This window comes from Bos taurus, chromosome 29, assembly GCF_002263795.3.
Source record: "Bos taurus isolate L1 Dominette 01449 registration number 42190680 breed Hereford chromosome 29, ARS-UCD2.0, whole genome shotgun sequence".
Lineage (NCBI taxonomy): Eukaryota > Metazoa > Chordata > Mammalia > Artiodactyla > Bovidae > Bos > Bos taurus.
The window spans coordinates 29,187,475-29,211,456 of record NC_037356.1 but is presented as its reverse complement, the minus strand read 5'-3'; the positions used below and the strand labels follow the sequence as shown (position 1 = coordinate 29,211,456).

The window sequence follows — 23,982 nt, the reverse complement described above, 5'->3', positions numbered from 1 at the left end:
ATGTGGGGCTACTGGCCATGGTTGGTACTTACTCAAACAGCATCAGGAAAACAGCTCACACCTCTGACAGCAGTGCAGTCACTTCAATTCCCACAACCATAATACCCCTTTCCCTGGTTCCAGCCTAGTGAATGCTCTGGCCCCTTTCACTCCAAGCCACAACTTTGCCCTGGGTCTGGGATGACCAAAACAGAAAAAAGGGTGACCTTGGGCTGTGTCCAGGCAGAGCTGTGGATGCCTACACAGGCAACACAGCACACGAGCCTCGTTTACTGCAGCACAGCCCCTCCTTTGGGCCAAAAGCCCTACAAGGAGAAGAAAAAACACATACTTAAAGGGAACACAGCCAGCTTGAGCCCAACCCTCTGCAATGACTGATATAAGAAAAGAATCTTAAAAAGTGAATATATGTGTAACTGATTTACTTTGCTGTATACCTGAAACTAACAGAGCATTGTAAACTAACTGTACTCCAATAAAAAATAAAAAAAATTTTAAAATGCTGCTGGCAGACTTAGAGAACGAACTTAGGGTTGCTGGTGGGAAGGATGGGGGGAAAGGATAGTTAGGGAGTTTGGGATTGACATGTACACACTGCTAGTTTGAAATGGATAACCAGCAAGGACCTACTGTATAGCACTTGGAACTCTGCTCAGTGTTGTGTGGTAACCTGGATGGGAGGAGAGTTCTGGGGAGAATGGATACGTGTATATCTGTGGCTGAGTCCCCTCACTGTTCACCTAAAACTATCACAACATTGTTTCCTAATTGGCTATTGTTTGCTGTTGTTCAGTCCCTAAGTCGTGTCCCACTCTTTGCGACCCCACGGACTGCAGCATGCCAGGCTTCCCTGTCCTTCACTATCTCCCAGAGTTTGCTCAGACTCATGTCCATTGAGTAGGTGATGCCATCCAACCATCTCATCCTTGTTCATCCCCTTCTCCTACTGCCTTCAATCTTGACCAGCATCAGGGTCTTTTCCAGTGAGTCAACTCTTTGCATCAGGTAGCTAAAGTATAGGAGCTTCAGCTTCAGCATCAATCCTTGCAATGAATATTCAGGGTTGATTTCCCTTAGGACTGACTGGTTGATCTCCTTGCAGTCCAAGGGACCCTCAAGAGTCTCCTCCAGCACTACAGTTTGAACACTTGGCTACACCCAGTACAAAATAAAAAGTTTTTTTTAATTAAAGTATAAAAAATAGTGCTGGGAAAATTGAACAGCTACATGTAAAAAATAAAATTTTTTAGAACATTCTTCAATATCATACACAAAAATAAACTCAAAATGAATTAAAGACTTAAATATACTATAAAACTGTTAGAGGAAAATGTTGGCAGACCACTCTTTGACATAAATCTCAGCAATATATTTTTCAGTCCATCTCGTAGAGTAATAGAAATTTTAAAAAATAAACAAATGGGACCTAACTGAACTCAAAAGTTTTTCACAGCAAAGGAAACCATAAGCAAAATGAAAAGACAATCTACAGAATGGGAGAAAATATTTGCAAATCATGTGGCTGACAGGGGATTAATTTTCAAAATTTACAGTTCCTGCTCTCAATATCAAAAAAACAAACAACCCAATCTCAAAAATGGGCAGAAGAGCTAAATAGACATTTCTCCAAAGAAGTTATACAGATGGCCAAGAGGCACATGAAAAGATGTTCAACATCACTAATTACTAGAGAAATGCAAATCAAGACTACAATGAGGCATCACCTCACACCAGCAGAAATGGCCTTCATCAGTAACTCTACAAACAATAAATGCTGGAGAGGGTGTGGAGAAAAGGGAACACTCCTACACTTTTGGTGGGAATGTAAGTTGGTACTTGGAGAACAGTACGGAGATTCCTTAAAAAACTAAAATAGAGGGACCATGAAAGTGAAAGTGAAGTCGCTCAGTCATGTCCGACTCTTTGCGACCCCATGGACTGTAGCCCACCAGGCTTTTCTGTCCATGGGATTCTCCAGGCAAGAATACTGAAGTGGGTTGCCATTTCCTTCTCCAGGGGATCTTCCCAACCCAGGGATCAAACCCAGGTCTCCCGCATTGCAGGCAGATGCTTTAACTTCTGACCCTCCAGGGAAGCACGACCATGTGACCCTGCAATCCCACTCCTGCATGGCTCAAAAGGTACATGCACCCCAGTGTTTATTGTAGAGCTATTTACAATAGCTAAGACATGAAAGCAGCCTAAATGTCTATTGACAGATGAATGGATAAAGATGTGGTACGTATATTCAATGGAATGTTACTCAGCCATTAGAAAGAATGATATAATGCCATTTATAGCAACATATATGAACCTGAAGATTGTTATACTAAATGAAATAAGTCAGAGAAAGACAAATACCATATGTATCACTTATATGTGAAATCTAAAAAAAAAAAAAAAAAGATACAAGCAAACTTATTTACAAAATAGAAACAGACTCACAGTCTTAATGAACAAACTTATGGTTACCAAGGGGAAAGGGTGGGAAGAAAGGGACACATTGGGAGTTTGGGACTGACATATACACACCACTATATTTAAAACAGATAACCAACAAAGACCTACTGTATAGCACAGGGAATACTTTGCTCAATACTCTGTGACAATCTAAATGGGAAAAGAATTTGAAAAATAATAGGTACATATACATGCGTAACTGAATCACTCTGCTGTATACCAGAAACTAACCCAACATTGTTAATCAACTCTCCTCTGGTATAAAATAAATATTTTTTTAATGTTAGTAATAAAAATGCTAACTGAATTAAGAAAGAGTAGTGATATAAACACAGATAATTTTAACAAAAAACTATAAACTACAAAGACACAATCAGAAATAGATAATGCCATTTCTGAGATTAAAAAAAAAACATTTAGAAACAATCAATAGCTGAATAAATGACAGACAAGAACACATGAATGTGGTGATATGAAAGACAGAATAGTGGAAATCACCCAATCAGAACAACAGAAAAACTAATGAAAAAAAAAATGAAGCAACATATGAGATCGATGGGATAATATACAAGGTGCCAACATCCACAGGCATTATAGGCTTTTCAGAAGAAGAGAGAGAAAAAGGAGTAAAAAACGTACTTCAGAACATTATGGCTGAAACTTTTCCAAACCCAAAGAAGGAAATATATCCAGGTACAGGAAGCATGTGCATGCATGCTCGATCTGTGTGGCTCTTTGCAACCCCCTGGATGATAGCCTGCCAGGCTCCCCCTCTGTTCAGGAATTTCCCAGGCAAGAATGCTGAAATGGGTTGCCATTTCCTGCTCCAGTGGATCTTCCTGACCTGATGATAGAAGCTGCATCTCCTGCATTGGCAGGCAGGTTCTTTATTACTGTATGACCTGGGAAGTCCAGAGGGTCCCAAAGCAAAATGAATGCAAACAGACCCATAGCAAGACATATCATAATGAAACGGGCAAAAGTGGAAGAGAGAATCCTAAAGACAACAAGAGAAAGAGTTATATACAGGGGAATCCTTACAAGGCATCACCCAATTGCAGAATCTATGCAGGTCAGAAAGGAGCAGCATAATATATTCAAAGTACAAACGGAGGAGAATGTGCAACCTAGCACGCTCTACCCAGAAAGATTATTATTTAAGAGAGAATGAGAGAGAAGCTGTTTCTCAGATAAGCAAAACCTAAAAGAATTCAGCAATACTAAACTTCCCTTAAAAGAAATGTTTCCTCTAAATGAAAAAGAAGAAAGAATCTAAAACCAGTGCATAGATTACAAAAGAAAGAAAATTGTAAAAGAAACTGTACAATAAACAGTGAAGGGATAGCATGAAGATATAGAGTTGTTGTTGTTCAGTTGCCCAGTCGTGTCCAACTCTTTGTGACCCCATGAACTGCAGCATGCCAGGCCTCTCTGTCCCTCACCATCTCTGGAAGTTTGCTCAAGTTCATGTCCATTGCATCGATGATGCCATCCAGCCATCTCATCATTCTCTAATGCCCTCTTTTCCTCCTGCCCTCAATCTTTCCCAGCATCAGGGACTTTTCCAATGAGTCAGCTGTTCGAATCAGGTGACCAAAATACTGGAGTTTCAGCTTCAGCATCAGTCCTTTCAACGAGTATTCAGGATTGATTTCTCTTAAGATTGACTGGTTTGATCTCCTTGCTGTCCAAGGGATTCTCAGGAAGGCTTCTCCAGCACCGCAGTTAGAAGGCATCAATTCTTCGGCCCTCCGCCTTCTTTACAGTCCAGCTCTCACATCGTACGTGACCACTGGGAAGACCATAGCCTTGACTATACAGACCTTTGTCAGCAGAGTAATGTTTCTGCTTTTCAACACACTGTCTAGGTTTGTCATAGTTTTCCTGCCAAAAGGCAAATGTCTTCTGATTTCATGGCTGCAGTCACCATTCACGGTGATTTTAGAGCCCAAGAAGAGGAAGTCTTTCACTTCTTCCACCTTTCCCCCCGTATTTGCCGTGAAGTAATGGGGCCGGATGCCATAATCTTAGTTCTTTTTAATATTTAGTTTTAAGCCAGCTCTTTCACCCTTATTACATTACATCCCTAGTAGCTATTCATCTTGTAACTGGAAGGTTGTACATTTTGACTCCGTTCTTCCAACTTCCCCTCCACCAGGAGTCTTACATAAGACATCTTATAGGTAAAGCAACCTAGTTCAAGTTGATAACAACTTAATTTTGAGTATCAATGAAAGTTTCACCCTTTTACTTCGTCCTTTTATATTTTGAAGTCATTATTTTCCTCTTTTTATATTTTGCTTCCCAGGTGGCACAGTGGTAAAGAATCTGCCTGCCAATGCAGGAGACACAAGAGACTTGGGTTCGATCCCTGGGTTGGGAAGATCCCCTGGAGTAGGAAATGGCAACCCACTCCAGTATTCTTGTCTGGAAAATTGCATGGACTCACTCCAGGTGGTTGCAAGGAGTCAGACACAACTGAGCACACACACACACACACACACACATTCATTAACAAATGATAGTAGCTAAATTATTTTAATGCTTTTTCCTTTGATCTTTGTAGTATAGTTCAGTGGTTAACAAACCATGCTATTAGAGTTTTCTGACTGTATATTTACCTGTACCAATGTGTTATATGTTTCCATATGTCTTCATGTCTTTAATTAGCATATTTTTATTTCACCTTGTATTAACTAACTCCTTTCTGTGTTTCTTGCAAGTCAGATCTAGTCATGATGAATTCCCTTAGCATTTTTTTTTTAACTAGGAAAGCTATAAGATTTTTTGTGTTCTTTTTGTGTGTGTGTGTGTGTGTGTTCTTTATACAAATTCTATAGAGGATATCAGTATTGCAAATATCTTATCCAAGTCTTTAACTTCTTTTCACTCTCTTAATGATACATTTTGATGAACCAACATTGTGCATTTTAGTGAAATCTAACTTATCAATTCTTAAAAAATAGTTTTGCTGTTTAGGTGATGTTTAAGTAACCTTTAGCCTATTCCAAAGTTATTAATACATGCTATGCTTTCTTCTGGAAGTTTTATTGCTTTACTTTTCACTTTAGACCTACAATCCAAAAAGTTTGAATTTGCTTTTTGTGTATACTGTGAGGTAGAGGTAATGTGTAGAAAAATTTAACTGAGTAGAGAACCCAGAGTGTTAAGTGCTAATGAAAAGAGGCATATCAAATTAGCTGAGAAAAATACAAACTTTCAAATAAATATTATTGGGTTAATTGGCTAGTCACATGGAAATATAGTAACTTGGATCAATTTCTTGCAAGGATAAATTCCAAATGAGTAGACAAAATGTCAATTTAATCCAAGAAACTATTAGCAGGAAACATGAATGAATTATTTTCTTACCCAAAGTAAGTGGAACTCTCATACAGTACTGGTAGGACTCTATATTAGTATCACCACTTTGGTAAACTATTTTGGTTGTTTCTTTTTAAGTTATGGATATGTCTACCCTGTGACTCATACATTTTACTTTTAATTACCTACACAAGAGAGATGAGGGTATATGACTGTCAAAATTCTTATGTGATACAAATTTTAAAAATTCCTGGGCACCCTTAGGGCTCAGAAATTCACATTTGGAGGGCTAGAATCACTAATGTCCAAGACATCCTAGTTTACGGATATGGCAGGAATACTCCATTTCTCACTGCTATAAAACAGTGTTCTTACCCATTTGATTGACTTATCATCACACTCAATGGGCTATTTCATATATCATTTATACATACCTCATTATTGGAAAGAAGTTTATGTATCTTTTGTCAAACAAATACTACTTGAGATGCTGTTTTTGTAGATATAACCACATAATAAGGGGCACTTTTTCTATTATATCAAAAATAGAAAGTATGATCCATTGGAAATAAAATGACTTTAAATATCCCACAACCACCCACCCACAAAAGAAAAACAACCCTGAAAATTATCAAAGAAAAAAAAAATAAAAATAAAAACGGCTCATCTGAGAATGTTCATAGCAGATTTCCTTACAATAGCCCAAAGCTGAAAACAACTCATGTCCATCCATAAGAGAATTGACTTAATAAATTGTAGTATATGTATGTGCTATGCTGTGCTTAGTCGCTCAATTGTGTCCAACTCTTTGCGACTCCTTAGATTATAGCCTGCCAGGCTCCTCTGTCCATGGGGATTCTCCAGGCAGGAATACTGGAGTGAGTTGCCATGCCCTCTTCCAGGAGATCGTCCCAACCCAGGGACTGAACCCAGGTCTCCCACATTGCAGGTGGATTCTTTACTGTCTGAGCCACCAGGGAAGCCCGGTGTATGTACACAATGGGAGAAAAAGAACAAACCTTTGGTATAAGTGAAAAACACAGGAGTCTTAAAAATATTATGGTGGGTGATCGAAACTAGACTCAAGACAGTACTTTCTGTATAATTGTCTTTATAATAAGTTCAAGAACAGATGAAATTAGTTCTATGGTGATGGAAGTTAGAATAATACTTCTGGGAGTAGATTGTTATTTGAAGAAACTTACAGGAATGATGAAAATGTTCTATGTCTTAATTGGGATGGTGGTTATATAGGTTTATCTGCTTATCAAATCACATCAAACTCTATACTTAAAATATGTGCATTTTATTATACATGAATTATACTTCAATTAAGAAGATAATTACCAGAAGTGGGAAGGAGATTCAAGAGGGAGGGGACATATGCATACCTATGGTTAATTCATGTTGATGTGTGACAGAAATCAAACTAATATTGTAAAGCAATCATCAATCAGTTAAAAATAAATATTACAAAAAGAAGATTATTATTCATCTCATAATGAATGAAGGATCTCGCTAATAATAATCAGTAGGAGCTAAAGCTGTTAGATGCACAATTGAAGGGAAACTTAATATTGCATAGATAAATCTGAGGGCAAAAAAACTTATATAATTAATCCTGACATTGTTAAAACCAGGAAAATGTCTGCCTTCAGATATTTCCAAGTGTTGGGCCAGATTAGCCTTTCTAAACTTCCAGGCCTGTTTTGTAAGGCTTTGATATAATAATAGTTTTAATTTTGAATATTGAAGTAAGTAATGAGTTTTGGAAGAATCCCATCAAAAAAAAAGTTGTTTTAAGTTAATGTATTTGAATACTGGAGGGTCCCATAATCAGAAATGTCCTTTTCATAATTTCTTTGAGGAAGACACATGGTATGTTGGCACTGGAGTGAACGTTCATGTCTGCTAGGGAGTAGTGGTTACCATTCTCAGTACACTCAACAAAATAAGTAAAAAACCAACAAGCCACGATAAACAAATGGACAAGAACAATTCCATCAGCTTTACTGGCAGCTCTTTTAAACCCAGTGAAGTCTAACTGGCCAGCTAAAGGCAACTAGAGATGAGTAAGACAGGTGTTCTTGCTGTGATTTATAACATTCTAGAACAAATTAGACAAACAGAAATGATTCCTTTTTTGTGAGGAAGAGGGAAAAAAAGTACTTATAAAGTGACTTGGGTATTCAGAGGAAGGAGAATTTGTGTAGCAATGGTGTGGGTCGCTGGTGAGTCAGAGTGGAAGCGGTGGCAAAAGAGAAAAGGAATTGAGAAAGACTAGAAGAGGAAGAGGAAGAAATGAAAGTCGTCATATATCTTGAACACACATCTTTCCAGGCCTAGAAGTGGCTGTATGTGAGCTGTGAATGCCACAGAGGCAAGAAGTCCTTTATTTGCTGCCGCCTACTAACATTGTATATACAGACACTTCGTAAATGCCAAGAAAATCATGACTGAGTGTGAGGTGGACACTGCCCACTGGGGACAATAATTTTTGTCCACAGAGGAAAATCTCAAGTGTCCAGCATCTGCTTTTTTGCTATTTCTGCTTAACTACAATCATGATGTGAGTTTCAGACAAAAACTTTTGTGAATTTTCAGCTGAAGAATTTCTAGTCCACCTCCACTAGCTAAGATACTCCACCAGGATCTAGAATGGTCTTATTTTAAAATTTTCTACTGTGCTTCTGAGGGTAAGCTTCTCGAAGTACAGAAATGCCAGTCCTTGTAATGGGAGAATTCTGTTGTTCAGGGTGGTAATCCTCTGACTGAGGTAGAAACCGAGCTTAGGCAATAGCAAGGCTACCACTGAGTTACAGAGAGGGCTGGGGTCGCTCCAGAACAGACAGGGCAGAAAAGCCAGGGCAGGCCAACTGTGAAGGCAGAGAAGTATTGGTAACATTTTAAAGGGACAACTCAGGAGTAGAAGTATTTTAGCGTTTTGAAGTTACAATAATTGTAGTTGCAGCATTTGTGAACATAAATTCGACCCTGGAAACTGTATGTCAGATCTCTGCAGAATCTCTGACACACCAGATACGATAACTGGAGGGTGCCACCTGTAATAAGAAGGAATCATAGAAAAATCAGCCAGCGATCTAAGTTCTTTTAAAGACAAGTCACATGTGGCACTAGTCCTGTCTGTAAACATTTAATAGGGCATCAGGGGTAGGTCTGGGGTTGGCTTCCCATCTTGTACTTCCCAAGGGGACTCAGGCAGGGAGAGGAAGACATCACGGGTCCCCTGCAGGAGTTATTTGCCTAAGTTCCCTGGAAAACCTCAACCCTCTGTACTCATGTTTCTTCCTCCTAGCTCGTTTCCCCAAGTCCTCTTCAATCTGCATGCACAGGGTCCCGTACCCAGGGGTATGTGGCACTTCGGTTCCTCTCTTGAATTTTGACCTTAGCCCGAGATAGATATTTGCTCTCCTAAGAATTTTCTAGGAATCTCACAGCACCTCCCTGGACCCTCTAACTTACCCTGGAAGATCTTTAAGATCATGCAGCTCTCATAATTCTTAGCAACACAGACTCCAAAGCCTCTTCTACAGCGATCCGTCTGTGTACGAAGGTGGCAGGTTATGCATCTCAGTGGTGTCACTGCTGGAGAGCACAGAGCTGGTGTAAGGCCAGGGGAGGCAGAGACTTAGAAGAAATGGCACCCCACTCCAGCACTCTTGCCTGGAAAATCCCATGGATGGAGGAGCCTGGTGGGCTGCAGTCCATGAGGTCGCTAAGAGTTGGACACGACTGAGCGACTTCCCTTTCACTTTTCACTTTCATGCATTGGAGAAGGAAATGGCAACCCACTCCAGTGTTCCTGCCTGGAGAATCGCAGGGACAGGTGAGCCTGGTGGGCTGCCGTCTATGGGGTCATACAGAGTCAGACACGACTGAAGCGATTTAGCAGCAGCCTAGCAGCAGACCAATCTAGACCTGGGAGTGGGCTTGCGGGTGTTTGGGATCAGGGAGTGAGCAGTTTGAGCTCTCACCAACTCCACATCCGGAAAAATGTCATTGTGAGAGCAAAAGGATTCTGACCCCCAATTTAGCCCTTTTAACCTGGTAAAAGTGAAGTGTCTACTCTTTTGTGACCCCATGGACTGCTCTCCAGTCTCCTCTGTCCATGGAATTCTCCAGGCAAGAAAACTGGAGTGGGTAGCCATTCCCTTTTCCAGGGGATCTCCCCAACCCTGGGATTGAACTGAAGGCGGATTCTTTACCATCTGAGCCACCAGGGAAGCCCCTTTAACCTGGTAACTTTGAGCAAAGATTTAGCCTCTGTGGCATGGATTTTCTGGCTTAAAGATGATTCTGTTAATGCTAACCTGGCTTACTTGGCAGCAATGTAGATAGAGTGGGATAATAAGGCTGAATGCTTTAAAGTGTTTGACCCATTACTCTGATGGGATTTCTGATATTCATCACTTAGATATGGTTAGGCGATATAGTCTGTTTTGAACTTCAAACTGAATCTATGTGAAAGCCTCCTGAATCATATACCGTAGTCAGTGCCACTTTATGTGGTACTGTGGGGTGAACTGATTGAAATAAAGTTTAATTTTAAAAAAATGCTCCTAAATACACCTATATGAGAAAGTATCATTTCTTGAGCATCTCGTTTGGGCCATGTTCTCTTTCCTTATTATCTGATTTAATGCTCACAAAAGCCTTGTAACTAAGTATTTCCCCATTTCCCAGATGAGCAGCCAGAGAATTTAAGACAGTGACTGAATTATTTTTTAACCTGTCTGATCCCAGTGCATCCAGTATTTTCTTTACTACAATCACTTGTTTGAATATAAAAATCCCTGGTAAGGGTATCAAAACCCTTGATGTCACTAAAGCCAACTATGAAATTATTCACTGCAGACTGACCAGCTCCCTCAGCAAATAGGGCACAGATTTATATATGGGAAGGATGTACTGAAGGATACCTTGCTAAGAGTTTTGATTATGGGGAATGGTAGGGACAGACTGGTAGGGGAGCCCTACAGGGGCAGCCATAGAGGCTTGAGCCCTTGGTGGGGAATGGTAGAATGTTATAAAGGTCAGACAAGTTGGCACGGAGGCCCAGGGAGCACTCTAAAGGCTGGCTTCCCCTCCCATATAAATGTAGTCAAGACTCAGCCCAGCCTGGACACCACCCACACATACAGAGTGTCCCAGGGAGCCCCCTCGATCCTGGCTCTGGAGCCCGCTTCTCAAGTCTCTTGACTCACCCAAGGGGCAGCCGAGGAGGAATAAAAGCAACAAGAAGTGTCTGCCCATCTTGACAGAGAAGTCCCTCGCACAGGAAGAAAAGAAGCCAGAGGCAGCACACACAGGCCTGTAGGCTACAAGAGGAAACCTTGCCCTTCATCACAGGGCAGGGATTATTCATGCCTGAGGGGAACCAGGCCCACAGTCATCTCTGGGCGCTGCAGTTTCTTGCTTTCTCTGCCTATCACAGAGGATGGTAGTTAAAAAATGTTGGCATTTACATGAAGTTAACTTTTTTTTTGTATATATATATACTATTCATCACAGTAATTATTATTAATGTAGTTATTATTCTTATTCTAATTTCACAGAGAAGGAAGCTAAGGCCTGGTGAGGTCTAGTATCTTTCCCAAGATCACATATCTAGTGACTTATAGTGCCAGGATTCAGAGCAAGATCTTCTAGTTCCAGAAGCCATACCTTTAACCATTTTGATTGAATGCCTCTTGGAGGTTTGTTCATACATTCAACTAATATTCATTGAGCACTTTTATTGGCCAAGCACAGTTTCATGTATGAGAGCAGGGCAACAAATAAGATAAAAAAAAAGCTCACCTAGCTGCACGTCTTATGGGTGAGCAAAAGAAGAGTGAAGGAAGTGAAAAGATGGGATCATCCATGACTAAGCTGGGCCTTCCAATTAGAACTTCTGATGCTCAGCCCAGAACTCTCTCATTTTACCAGAAATCTGTTTCCCAAGGCCAGGAGATATTTACTTTGTAGGGCTGTGAAATCGTCTCTAGGATTATCACATGGCTTGATCTTTTGAGAATTTATATTGTGTATCTGGCCAGTTTGGCCCAGATGCTTTAGGGATCTGTCTCTACAAAAATTAACTCAGGTGAGGTTCACCATGGGTAAACCACTGAAAACTATGACTGGTTCAGGCACTGTCAGTCTCTGACAGTTCACTGACCCATCAGTGAACATATGGTACTTTGGCTAGAGATAATAGGAATCTGCTATCGTGAACTCATTTAATGACATGTTCTTTAGCTGTAGGAACGGTATGTCCTTCAAAATGTCTCAAGTATGACATTTTTAGAGGACAGGTAACAATTGGGTGAAATCAAGCCTTAGCTCAAGTGCCATGAAATTTATGATGTTTCTTTTAAATGAGCACAGTGTTGAGTCCATCTCTGCCTAAGAAGAGAACCATAGGCCTTTAACATGAGTCTGTTCCTTTGAAAATAATTGATTCTAGAATCGAAGTCAACTTTGTGAAGTCTATGAATCCAGTTTTCTATCTTCTATCTTTCAGAAGAAGATGTGAGAAACTGGGATATCACTTTTCAAGAGTTTCCAAAGGCTTATCAAGAAGGCAAGCTTCTGAGCCTTTGTGTGCCACCTGTTTCCTCTTCTCTATCTTTAAAGAGAGTGACTCTAGAATTAAAGCAAAGGAAGAAGAAATTCTAGGTTAAACCACAGAGGGTTTGCCCAATTTCTATGCTACTGCCTTCAAGGTGCCCTCTGGCAGATATTTTCTGAAAGCCCCACTGAGTTTGGAACCTCTTTCCTATTTCCAGTTAGGACTGTAGAATTTTGCAATGCCACCCACGCACTAGGTTCTCTGGTCTTACTTCTCGTCCCTCACCCATCAAATTTTCTCTTGGAAACAATGTACTGTGGTATCTAAAGTAGAATGGATATTTGTAGATGTGAATCTGGAACTCAAAATAGAGGTCAGAGGTAGAGATGTAAAACTGGGCATCATCAGCACGTGGGTGACCTCAAGCTCGAGCTGTGAGAACAGACCCAGTTCTCATGCAGTCTTCAATGACTCAGAACTCAATTAGTTCCCAGCTGCTAACCCACCCAAAGCAAATTAATCAGTTTGTTCTGAAACTGATGGTGTCTCCAAAGTTCATTCCAGAAGAAGCTGTCAGTCTTTCCATCTTTTCCAACACCCAAAGCCCAAGGGAAGCCTTGATTAAACAACATATGACATGATGCTCCCAATTATCATCTTCACAGCTCTTGACCCTTGGATGCCAAAACCACAGCCACAGCTACTCCATCACCAGCTTTCCTGGCCAGGTGCCCTTTCCCACACGTGGCTCCTTTGACTGAAATTTCTGACACCTACACTAGCAAAAGGACCCAGACTGCTCCTTGCCGGGAGCCGATGAGGCATTCCACTCGTGACAAAGGTTATGAGGAAGGAGGCTCGACATACGCAAAGGTGGGATCGAGCCTCAGGAGTCCCCCCGGATATTCTCGAGCATCTACCCCCCAAAAAACCAGAGTCTGCCTACTTTATTGCTTTGTGCTCTCACCTCTGACTTTACTGGGGGCTGTTCCCTACCACCATCTCACTCTCTCTGTCAAAGAGTTAACTTACAGCTCCAATTAATAAAGTTCCTGGGCAATTAGGAGTGTTTAAATCCAAACCGCTCAGATGGCTCTCTAACTCGCCTGACAAATTTACCCGGACTCCTACAGCTATGCATACGATTGTTTACAGTCTCCTAGCCTCGAGAGGCACGGGAAGCTTAAGATATTCAAATAGCTTAGAGCCTCTCAGAGAGTTAAAAACTGTCAGAATAAGACTAGTAAGGGATTTCATTGATGAGCCAATGTTTGTTGCCAAGTTTTCACATCCCCTGAATTGTATCCTTGAATATGTATTAATTAATAGTTTGTATGTAGAAAAAATAAGTAGTGGCCTTGGTGTTAGTAACTTTAGACCCTTAAGGTAATAAATTCTTTCCTTTGTTGTAAACCCATTACACATCCGCCCTATAGGAATGCAATTTTATCTTCGGAAGATGGCGCCAAACCTTAAAATAATTACTCTTAGAGAAAATAAGTCTTTGTTGATAGGTCCTTGTCAAGAGTCATAAAATGTTAATAGGCCTTCTGGCCAGAAGATGATGTAAATCACCTAAACCATTTGTATACGATAAATTTGCAGGAAAGAAACCCTGGTTTTTGATAAGGATCAAAAACTGCTGACTTTGCATCCCCTATTATCCTCTATGTGTAACTTAGGGTATATAAGCCCCTGTTGAAAATAAAGCTACGGGCCTTGCTCACCAAAGCTTGGTCTCCCCATGTCATTCTTCCCTTTAACTTCCAGCTGAGTCTCCATCGGGAGTGCGGAACCCACCACGCTTACTAATTATGCCTGGGCTTCTAAGATCCGACCGGGGAGGCCTCAGTGTCTCCTCTCCTTCAGGAGAACAGAAGGACGCCTGCGGCTTATGTAAGTGGTGCAAACTTCTTGTCTTGAAGTTTTATTGGTCTCCCGCGTAAACCAAGCTACTCAGCCTCTTTTCTCCACTGAATTTTCCTACTGAGCTATCCTCATTCTATTACTCTTATATCTCTAATTAATATATAAATAGTCGCCTAGGCCATCTCTCCTTCGAATACCCTGGATCAGCCAGGGCTGGACCTTGGCAGCTCCTGAAGTTTTAAGCCCTGCACAAGGGATTTATGTTTGATAGTTTCCACGGCCTCCACGCAGACTTGAATATACAACTAACACCAATCTTATGATGAAAATTCATTCTCAACATTGGTAACATACCCAGAGTCACAATACTGGCAAGCAGCAGAGCCAGGATCTGAACCCACATGTGTACCAAACTTGAGCCTGGGATAAAGGAAGATGTCCTTTCTAGAATTCAGTATCGGTACAGAAGAGTGGTACTTTAATGTCTTATCCAGTCCTGGGAAAAATGATGCTTTTCATTGACATCTTGCACTTGTAATAGTGAGCAAGAACTCCCACTTTATGTGCATGGGACTAAGTAATCTCAGTAGCAAGCACTGAACATCGTCCCCTGCAGCCCCTCTCTCCACTTACCTGCCATCACCTCCAGCAAGATGCATCTCTCTGAGTTTCTTGCTCACCCATGTCTCTAGAACCACATGACCAGCTCTCATCCCCATGTGGCAGTTTGCTTGATATCTCTGCACTTTGACATTTGCTGTGCCTTTGGGTGCCTGTCCTTATTCACCACCCTATTGTGGTGCTGGAGAAGACTCTTGAGAGTCCCTTGGACTGCAAGGAGATCAAATCAGTCAATCCTAAAGGAAATCAACCCTGAATATTCATTGGAAGGACTGATGCTGAAGCTGAAGCTCCAATACTTTGGCCACTTGATGCAAAGAGTTGACTTATTGGAAAAGACCCTGATGGTGGGAAAGATTGAGGGCAGGAGGAGAAGGGGACCACAGAGGATGGGATGGGTATATGGCATCACTGACTCAATGGACATGAGTTTGAGAAAACTCTGGGAGATAGTGAAGGGAGGCCTGGTGTGCTGCAGTTCATGGGGTCATAAAGAGTCGGACAAGATCAGTGACTGAACAACAACAACATCAACCCTATTCACTTATTCTAGCTATTAATAACACATCACTAGATGGCACCCAACTCCAGTACTCTTGCCTGGAATATCCCATGGATGGAGGAGCCTGGTAGGCTGCAGTCCATGGGGTCGCAAAGAGTCAGATATGACTAAGCAACTTCACTTTCACTTTTCACTTTCATGCATTGGAGGAGGAAATGGCAACCCACTCCAGTGTTCTTGCCTGGAGAATCCCAGGGACAGGGGAGCCTGGTGGGCTGCCGTCTGTGGGGTCGCACAGAGTCAGACACAACTGAAGTGACTTAGCAGCAGCAGCAGCTTTCAGAGTCCTTCACAAGTATCCTTTCTTCAGGGACACCTTCCCTGGTCATGCAGTCAAATTTGAATGTCCTTTATCTAGGTCTCCAAGTCAACTGTGGCTGATGTACTTGTGTTCACCTTAACTAGCCACTAACCTTCGTGATGCTGCAGATTTGTGGCCTGATTTGCTTGGTATCTTCTCTTTTTATAATACTGCCATTCAGAGAAGGCAATGGCACCCCACTCCAGTACTTTTGCCTGGAAAATCCCATGGATGGAGGAGCCTGGTAGGCTGCAGTCCATGGGGTCGTTAAGAGTCGGACACGACTAAGCAACTTCACTTTCACTTTTGACTTTCATGCATTGGAAAAGGAAATGGCAACCCACTCCAGTGTTCTTGCCTGGAGAATCCCAGGGACGGGGGAGCCTGGTGGGCTGCCGTCTATGGGGTCGCACAGAGTCGGACATGACTGAAACAACTTCGCAGCAGCAGCAGCCATTTGGTATGTGTGTAGAAAATATTTACTTTTTAAAAAGACATCAATTAATAACACCTGAAGTCAAAGTAGGCACATCTCTCCTTCTCCTGAAACTTCCCTTTGCTACACCACAGCAGGGACACTTTGGTGTTTCCCTCACATTCAGACCATACTTGAAATCCTGGATTTAATTCCTGGTGCCTCAGTCTAGGGCTTCCCAGGTGGCACTAGTGGTAAAGAACCCGGCTGCCAATGCAGGAGATGAAAGAGACGTGGGGTTCGATCCCTATGTCAGGAAGATCCCCTGGAGGAGGGCACGGCGACCCACTCCAGTATTCTTGCCTGGAGAATCCAATGGGCAGAGGAGCCTGGTGGGCTACAGTCCACAGGGCGACAAAGAGTTGGATATGACTGAAGCACACGCCTCAGTCTAAGTGAGACAATGACAAATCTGATTATTCTGAGATTATCAAAAAGAGCTAAAAGGAACGAAAGTACCCAAACCCTGTCTTAAAAGGTTAAAATGTGGCAAAGAGACTTGTCTTTCCTTGCAGAGCACAAGGCTTAGCTATAGAGGAGAATTTTACAATAGATGGTTTATGGGCACTGGACTGGAGTTGGTGCTTTGGTTCTTTCTGGGAACACTGAGATACTAATTTTATGATTATATGATTTAGAAGAATAGCCCAAGGACAGAACATGGATGGAGATCAACCAGGGCCTTCCACAGGCAACTGCACATGACCAAAGTCCCAGGATGTCTGTTCTGTTTCTGCTGCACATTGTCATTGTAGTCTGCATGAGTAAGGGTGAGTCCTGGAGGCAAAGGGAGGGCTGGTTGCTGGTTAAGAGAAAGGAAGGCGCTAGGGGAGGAGAAACTTCCAGAATTGGCTCTTGGGGCTTTGGCAGATACATATGCAGCTATGATAAGAAAAACTTCTCTTTTCACAGGTGAATTTTATGAACACATGAAAGGTACGACCATGGCTAGTCTAAAGTCCTCGGTAAAAAGGTTATTGGTGACACTTTAGGAGTACCTCTCCCTCCCTCTTTCGAGAAAGCTGTAATCCATTCTTCCTGTAAAATCCTAGGAGTTTGATCTTACCAATTTAGTCCATTTTGTGAAGTTAGGGAGCTAAAATCCCTGTCTTTGCTTCCTTTTCTCCATTACTGAACAAAATCATCAGGCTAGATAAGGGGCTCATTACTTGGGGACCAGAGATAAATCTTTAGGGGAACTCTGACCTCTTGAGATTACATTCAGGGTTTGATTTAAACCTGTCTGTATAAGTTTGCTTTCACAAGATTATCAAAGGAGTCAGGGTCCCAAGAAAAGTTGGGGAGCACTGGGCGGTAGTAAGTTCCTGTTGGGAAGCCCCCCACCTGGAGAACCTTCACCATAAAACCGCATCCTATAAGCACCTCTTTCTGTGTCTGGCAGAGCCTTCAACGATGTGTTACAAATGTAAAAAATATCATCTCGGGATATGCTATGAAGCCATGAGGTCCTGCACCCTGAAGTACAAACAGACATGTGCTGTTGAAAACATCTACGTCCTTACCAGAAAAGGTAGTGTGGGCATAGAGTAACTGAGAAGTAGCCGCCTCTCCCCCACTTAGAGGCAGTCGCCTCCTTTCATCATTAGGACACATGGGTGAGTCGATGGGTAAGGATGGGATGGTCCTGCAAAGCTGGACTTTTCTTTAAGACAGTATTGAGTGAAGGAGAGGTGAATGTCCCCCTCTAAGTTAGAAAATAAAATCCGTTCTCTGGGTCAGTAATTAATAGATTCCGTCTTAGCTCACTAGGGTCTAGAGAAAAGTCAGTGACGGTCTGAAGAAAGGTGATTCCTAGGAATATGGTAGGAGAAAACAGAGTCATCATGGCTGTATTTCCTTTCTTTCACATCCTCAGGGCGGAGTATGTACTTTTATTCAAAACTGTCGTGTAAGGCCAACTGTGAGGACATCAACTTCTTAAGTTTTGAGAAGAGAACAGAGCTCATCTGTTGCAAACATAAAAGCTACTGCAACCTCCCTGAAGGTGTCTAGTTCTGCATCTCTTCTGGAGTTTTGATTATTCTTCAACTCATTATCCCCTTTATGTTTTTTTGCCAAACCTATATTTTGTTCTCCTTTTCTAACCAGTGGCAGGGAGTGAGAAAATCAGCAGGTAGTTAAAAGAGGAGTCATTATTAATGATGGAGCCCCAGACAGAATTTTTGCAAATCCCTATTTACAAGGTTTTGGGTTTTTTATGATGGTACTGCCATGGATATTGTTGAGATTTCAGTTGGTTATTCATTATGTCCTATATGGAAAAGCAAAGTGTTAGTCACTCAGTCACGTCCGCCTCTTTGTGACCCTATGGACAGTAGCTCACCAGGTTTCTCTGTCCATGGAATTCTCCAGGCAAGAATACTGTACTGGGTTGCCATTCCCTTCTCCAGGGGACCTTTTCAACCCAAGGATCGAACCTGGGTCTCCTGCATTGGCAGGCAGATTCTTTACAGTCTGAGCCACCTGAGAAGCCAACTTTAGGTAATGTAGTAGTATCAAATCTTATTTTAATCACATAAATGTCTGTTTTATTTATCCCATTCTGAATGGAAATGCAAAGACTTGTGTCAAAATCATCCCAAACCAGTACTGGGAATTCTGCAACCACACTTTATCCTCATTCATACTCACTGCTCTGGGCTAGGATTCTCTGGATTAGCCCTGGCACTCTCCTTGTGTCCCTGGGTTATGGCAATAAGAGAAGACTAACTCGACTTTTCTAATCTGCTGGCAACATGAGCCACATCTTTCTCTTGTAGACCTCTTGGGGGGAATCTCAGGCCAAGAAAAAACTGGACAAACATAGGAATGAGGCTTCAAGAACTATTTTAGGGGCATTTCAGTTTGTGGAAATTAAGATTCGAGAAACAGTTTGTTGTGGGTGGAGCTGCCATCACCCTCTCTGACCACTTGGTTGAACCAAGTGATTGAATTGGAAATGGAGACCTTGTGCCAGAATAGCTAATCTGTTTCTTCTCATAAAAATGTGAGAAAAAAGTGTTGATAATAAAGCAGGTGAAGATAATAGAACGTATAGCGACTCCATGCAGTAGTGTTCTAGTTACAGAGAGCCGTATGTAAGATGCAGTTATGAGTAAGCAGAAGGAGTGATACAGCGAAAGCTACTGGTGGTGGGAGATCAAGACAGTCAGCCCTACAGGAAATCAACCCTCAATATTCACTGAGGGGCTGAAGCTGAAGCTCCAATACTTGACTGCCTGATATAAATAGCCACTCATTGGAAAAGACCCTGATGCTGGGAAAGATTGAGGGCAAGAGGAGAAGGGGGCGACAGAAGATGAGATGGTTGGATGGCATCACTGACTCGATGGAAATGAATCTGAGCATGTTCCAGGAGTTGGAGATGGACAGGGAAGCCTGGAGTGCTGCAGACCTTGGGGTCGCAAAGAGTGGGACATGACTGAGCGACTGAACAACAACAACAGTGGTGGGAAGAGATGCAGATCCCTCCCCCGCCCCCTCCCTGCCTCCTCCCCTCCCCCTCCCCTCCCCACCTCCCCCTCCCTCCCCCTCCCCCTCCCTCCACCTCTCTCCATTTTTCCATCCCTCCCTCCCTAATATAATAAAACAGACAGGCAGAGAGAGACCACTCAGCATTGGTGGTGGAACTGCACACCTGTGGCCAAGGTGGCGAAGCCTCCTCGGGTATGAAGTAACCCCAGCATTTCTCTCCCTGTGAATGACGCATACTGCAGTTCTTGGTCCTGGATTTCCATGATCAATTTTCTCCCTTATTATGCCACATGAGATTCTTACAATAAACCGATCACCCCTCTACTTGAATAGTCTGGTGTAGTCTCTGCCTTTGCCTGTGTCTGAAAATATAATCCTTCCTGAGATATTCTCATTTGGGATTTTATCCATACAAAGCTGGGATAAAGAGAGACGTGTACATAACTTTTTAAAAATAGGCAGGCAGGTTGGAAAAGTCAATCGAACAGGGATATTTTGAGTTAAGGAAACACATATTTTAAAAAATTTTTATTGAAGTATATTTGATTTACAGTGTTGTGTTAATTTCTGCTATAGCAGAAATTACAGCTAAGGGATTCAGTTATACATATACATATATTCTTTTCCATATGTTTATCACAGGATATTGAATATAGTTCCCTTTGCTATATAGTAGGTCCTTGTTGTTTATCCGTCCTAAATATAATAGTTTGCATCTGCTGACTCCAAACTCCCAACCCTTCCGTCCCCTATACCTCACCCCCATTGTTAATCACAGCCTGTTTCATATGTCTGTGAGTCTGTTTCACAGATATGTTCATCTGTGTCATATTTTAGATTCTACGTACAAGTGGTATCATACGGTGCTTGCTTTTTCTGTCTGACTTACTTCACTTAGTATGGTAATCTCTAGGCGCATCCATGTTGCTGCAAATGGCATTCTTTCCTTCCTTTTAATGGCTGAGTAATATTCCATTGTACATATGTACTGCATCTTCTTTGTCCATTCATCTGTGGATGGACATTTAGGGGAAACAGCATATCTTTATTTCTGACTTTATATAGGCTCTCTCACCTGTTGAATTATGGGGCTGGGAGACATAATCTAGGAAAAAGAAAAAAAGAAAGAGAGAGATCATTGTTTTCTATTGGGTTTCAAAATAGACTTTAAAAAATATTTGTGAATCAATGTTTAGACAAAACTTGGCTTTGTTGAACAAGAAGTTTCTAATTTTTAAAAACTTTCCTTAATCTTTCAAGAACAAGCATTGGTACTCTCAGCATTAAAGCACTGAATATGACATTATACATGGATGACTTTTATTTGACCTTGGTGCCCTGCTGGAATCCTTTTTCCTGATCAGTGTACCTGTCACTCAACTGCACTGAGTGTTGGTCTATGACAACTCACAGCTATTTCCTTCTCTGGAGAATAGCCCTCTGCCAAATGGGAGCTGCCTCACCTGGATACTAAGCTCCCAACTAGAGCAAACACCTCAGCCAACAAATGGCCAACTCCTCCCATCAAGTTGGGACTAAGTCTGTGGCAGTTCTTGTGCCAGAGCTTTGCTGTGGGATCTGACTAAAGCCAGTCTCCAGTTGAGACCATGTTATTGCTAACATTTCCCCTGACCTCCCTTGCTTTCTTGACTCCCCCTGAAAATTTTAGGTTGAGAAGGCCAAGTGTTTTCTACCATCATAGGGCACAGAGCACTAAAACAAGATGAGGGAATTGCCCAGTGGTCCCATGGTTAGGACTCTGCACTTTCACTGCTGAGGACATAGGTTTGATCCCTGGTTGGGGAACTAAGATCCCACAAGCCATGTGATGTGGCCAGAGCAAAAAATTTTATAAGTACTAAAATAAAACAAGATGAGGTTGAGTTACAAATGTTACATTTTGGTACCTCTGAGTGATAGTGCGTGTGGTGTGTGAATTGCCCTTATTAGGCTTCCTTGCAGCCAGATACAGAGAAAGCGATGGCACCCACTCCAGTACTTTTGCCTGGAAAATCCCATGGATGGAGGAGCCTGGGAGGCTGCAGTCCATGGGGTCGCTAGAGTTGGACACGACTGAGCAACTTCACTTTCACTTTTCACTTTCATGCATTGGAGAAGGAAATGGCAACCCACTCCAGTGTCCTTGCCTGGAGCATCCCAGGGATGGGGGAGCCTGGTGGGCTGCTGTCTATGGGTCGCACAGAGTCGGACACGACTGAAGCGACTTAGCAGCAGCAGCAGCAGCAGCCAGATAACATTGCTCTAATCTTGGAGAGACTTTTCTTTTGGTTTACCACATCTTGGGATATTATTCCTATTTGCATTTTCCAACTTGAACAAATGAACAGAATAAGACCTAGGTGAAAATTTTATATAATAAATATAAACAACAACAACAAAAGACCTGTTACCATGATTGTCTATTGTTGTCAAAGAAAGAATTGTGGAAACAAGAGGAAAAAAAGTCTCCAATGGGTCAGAGAGCAGAGTGGAAAAGGATAGAGAATTGATCTCTGTACCCGTTTTCTTTCATTTAAGTGGAAACTACATTCCCAGCACAGGGAATGAAAAACTTCCCATTGCAACCTTGGGAGATGATAGCAATTCAGTCATATTTTCACCAAAATCTAGGAAATAGCTACCACCCAGGGCTCTTTCTGGACTTCCAGGTGGCTCAGTGGTTAAAAAAAAAAAAATCTGCCTGCAATGCACATGTTCAATCTGTGCAGGAGACATAGGCTCAATCCCTGTGTCAGGAAGCTCCTCTGGAGAAGGGATGGCTACCCACTCCAGTATTCTTGCCTGGACAGAGGAGCCTGGTGGACCACAGTCCATGGGGGTCAAAAAGAGTTGGACACAACCAAGCGACTAACAACTTTCAAGTTCAACTTTCAGGGCTCTTTCTAGTGGGAGTCAAGGGAGAGACTTGAAACGATCAAGCAGTGTAAATCTTTGATGCAGTCCTCACTTTTGTAACTGGACATGAGGCCGAAGATGACAGTCACAGCTGCACTCACACTGCCTGCTCCACCTTCTCTCACTTCCGCCCATGTCTCAGCTGGACAGGGCTCTTGACCTGATGGCATATTCCAGCCTTCAATCCTGTGTGATCTGAACTCTTGGTGGTTTTGTCCTTATAGCATCATTACAGGTTACTATTGAACAAGACTACTTGACAAGAGAGTACTAAAGATATTCCAGCATATCCTATGGTTTTCAAAAAAGTTCTTCATGCCATCATTGTGTAGTAACAACCTAAATTCCCTTGTAATCAAAATCAATTACCTCTTTTCACTGCCTGTGAGACTCTGATATTTTGCTCCCTCTCCTCCCCCTGCCCCCACCTTTGTCTTATCCTAGGGTCAAGCTGATGCAGGGGACTGGGGAGACCGGGCATACCCTTTACACTGTAAAGAGAATCATCCCATGGGTGTCTCCCAGGTTCCACCATAAACGAAAGGGAAAGGAATTTGGGAAACTCCTCAGAGTAATTCCCTGGCTTACTAGGCTATTGTCTTGTTGCAAAATATGTTTTAAAAATATAAAACCCTGCCTATTACAGGGCTTCCCAGGTGTACGAGACAGCAAAAGAGACACTGATGTATAGAACAGTCTTATGGACTCTATGGGAGAGGGAGAGGGTGGGAAGATTTGGGAGAATGACATTGAAACATGTAAAATATCATGTATGAAACAAGATGCCAGTCCAGGTTCGATGCACGATACTGGATGCTTGGGGCTGGTGCACTGGGACGACCCAGAGGGAGGGTATGGGGAGGGAGGAAGGAGGAGGGTTCAGGATGGGGAACACATGTATACCTGTGGCGGATTCATTTTGATATTTGGCAAAACTAATACAATTATGTAAAGTTTAAAAATAAAATAAAATTAAAAAAAAAGAAATTTGGAAAAAAAACCCAAAAACACTCCTGTTAATGCAGGAGATGCAGTTTCCATCCCTGGGTCCCCTGGAGGAAAAAATCTCAACCTACTCCAGTATTCTTGTCTGGAAAATCCCATGGACAGAGGAGCCTGGCAGGCTACAGTCCTTGGGGTCCCAAAGACTTGGACACAACACCGTGTTCTCTCTCTCTCTCTCTCTCTCTCTCACACACACACACACACACACACACACTGCATATTACTACATTATTTTAGCTTTCTTCTGTTTTATACCAAATCTTGTTTTATTCCTGGACAGAGGCTTACCCAGGATGCATTGGGGTCAGGTTGGTTCCTGCGGGAGGCAAAAGTGAAAAATCACATAAAAGATAAAACTGGACTTCCCTGGCAGTCCAGTG

At 42.2% G+C, this 23,982-nt stretch overlaps 2 protein-coding genes across 3 annotated transcripts; one reads left to right on the top strand and one right to left on the bottom strand.

Annotated features, from left to right (window-relative positions):
• Nucleotides 1-8,609: 8,609 nt before the first annotated feature.
• Nucleotides 8,610-11,093, bottom strand: LOC100847905 (prostate and testis expressed protein 3). Of its 2 annotated transcripts, none has more exons than XM_024987447.2 (3): nt 11,010-11,093; nt 9,268-9,390; nt 8,610-8,846 (listed from the first exon to the last, which is right to left on the bottom strand). In XM_024987447.2, exons 1-3 carry the CDS (start codon nt 11,056-11,058, stop codon nt 8,704-8,706), a joined length of 315 nt encoding a protein of 104 aa, XP_024843215.1. In that variant the 5' UTR covers nt 11,059-11,093; the 3' UTR covers nt 8,610-8,703. The 2 variants fall into 2 exon arrangements, with proteins under 2 accessions (XP_024843215.1, XP_024843216.1); XM_024987448.2 differs by having other exon boundaries at nt 9,268-9,387.
• Nucleotides 11,094-16,736: 5,643 nt separating this feature from the next.
• On the top strand, nt 16,737-18,271 carry PATE2 (prostate and testis expressed 2). The gene is made up of 4 exons (XM_024987636.2): nt 16,737-16,956; nt 17,099-17,122; nt 17,589-17,717; nt 18,063-18,271. Exons 1-4 carry the CDS (start codon nt 16,851-16,853, stop codon nt 18,197-18,199), a joined length of 396 nt encoding a protein of 131 aa, XP_024843404.1. The 5' UTR covers nt 16,737-16,850; the 3' UTR covers nt 18,200-18,271.
• The last annotated feature ends 5,711 nt before the right edge of the window (nt 18,272-23,982 follow it).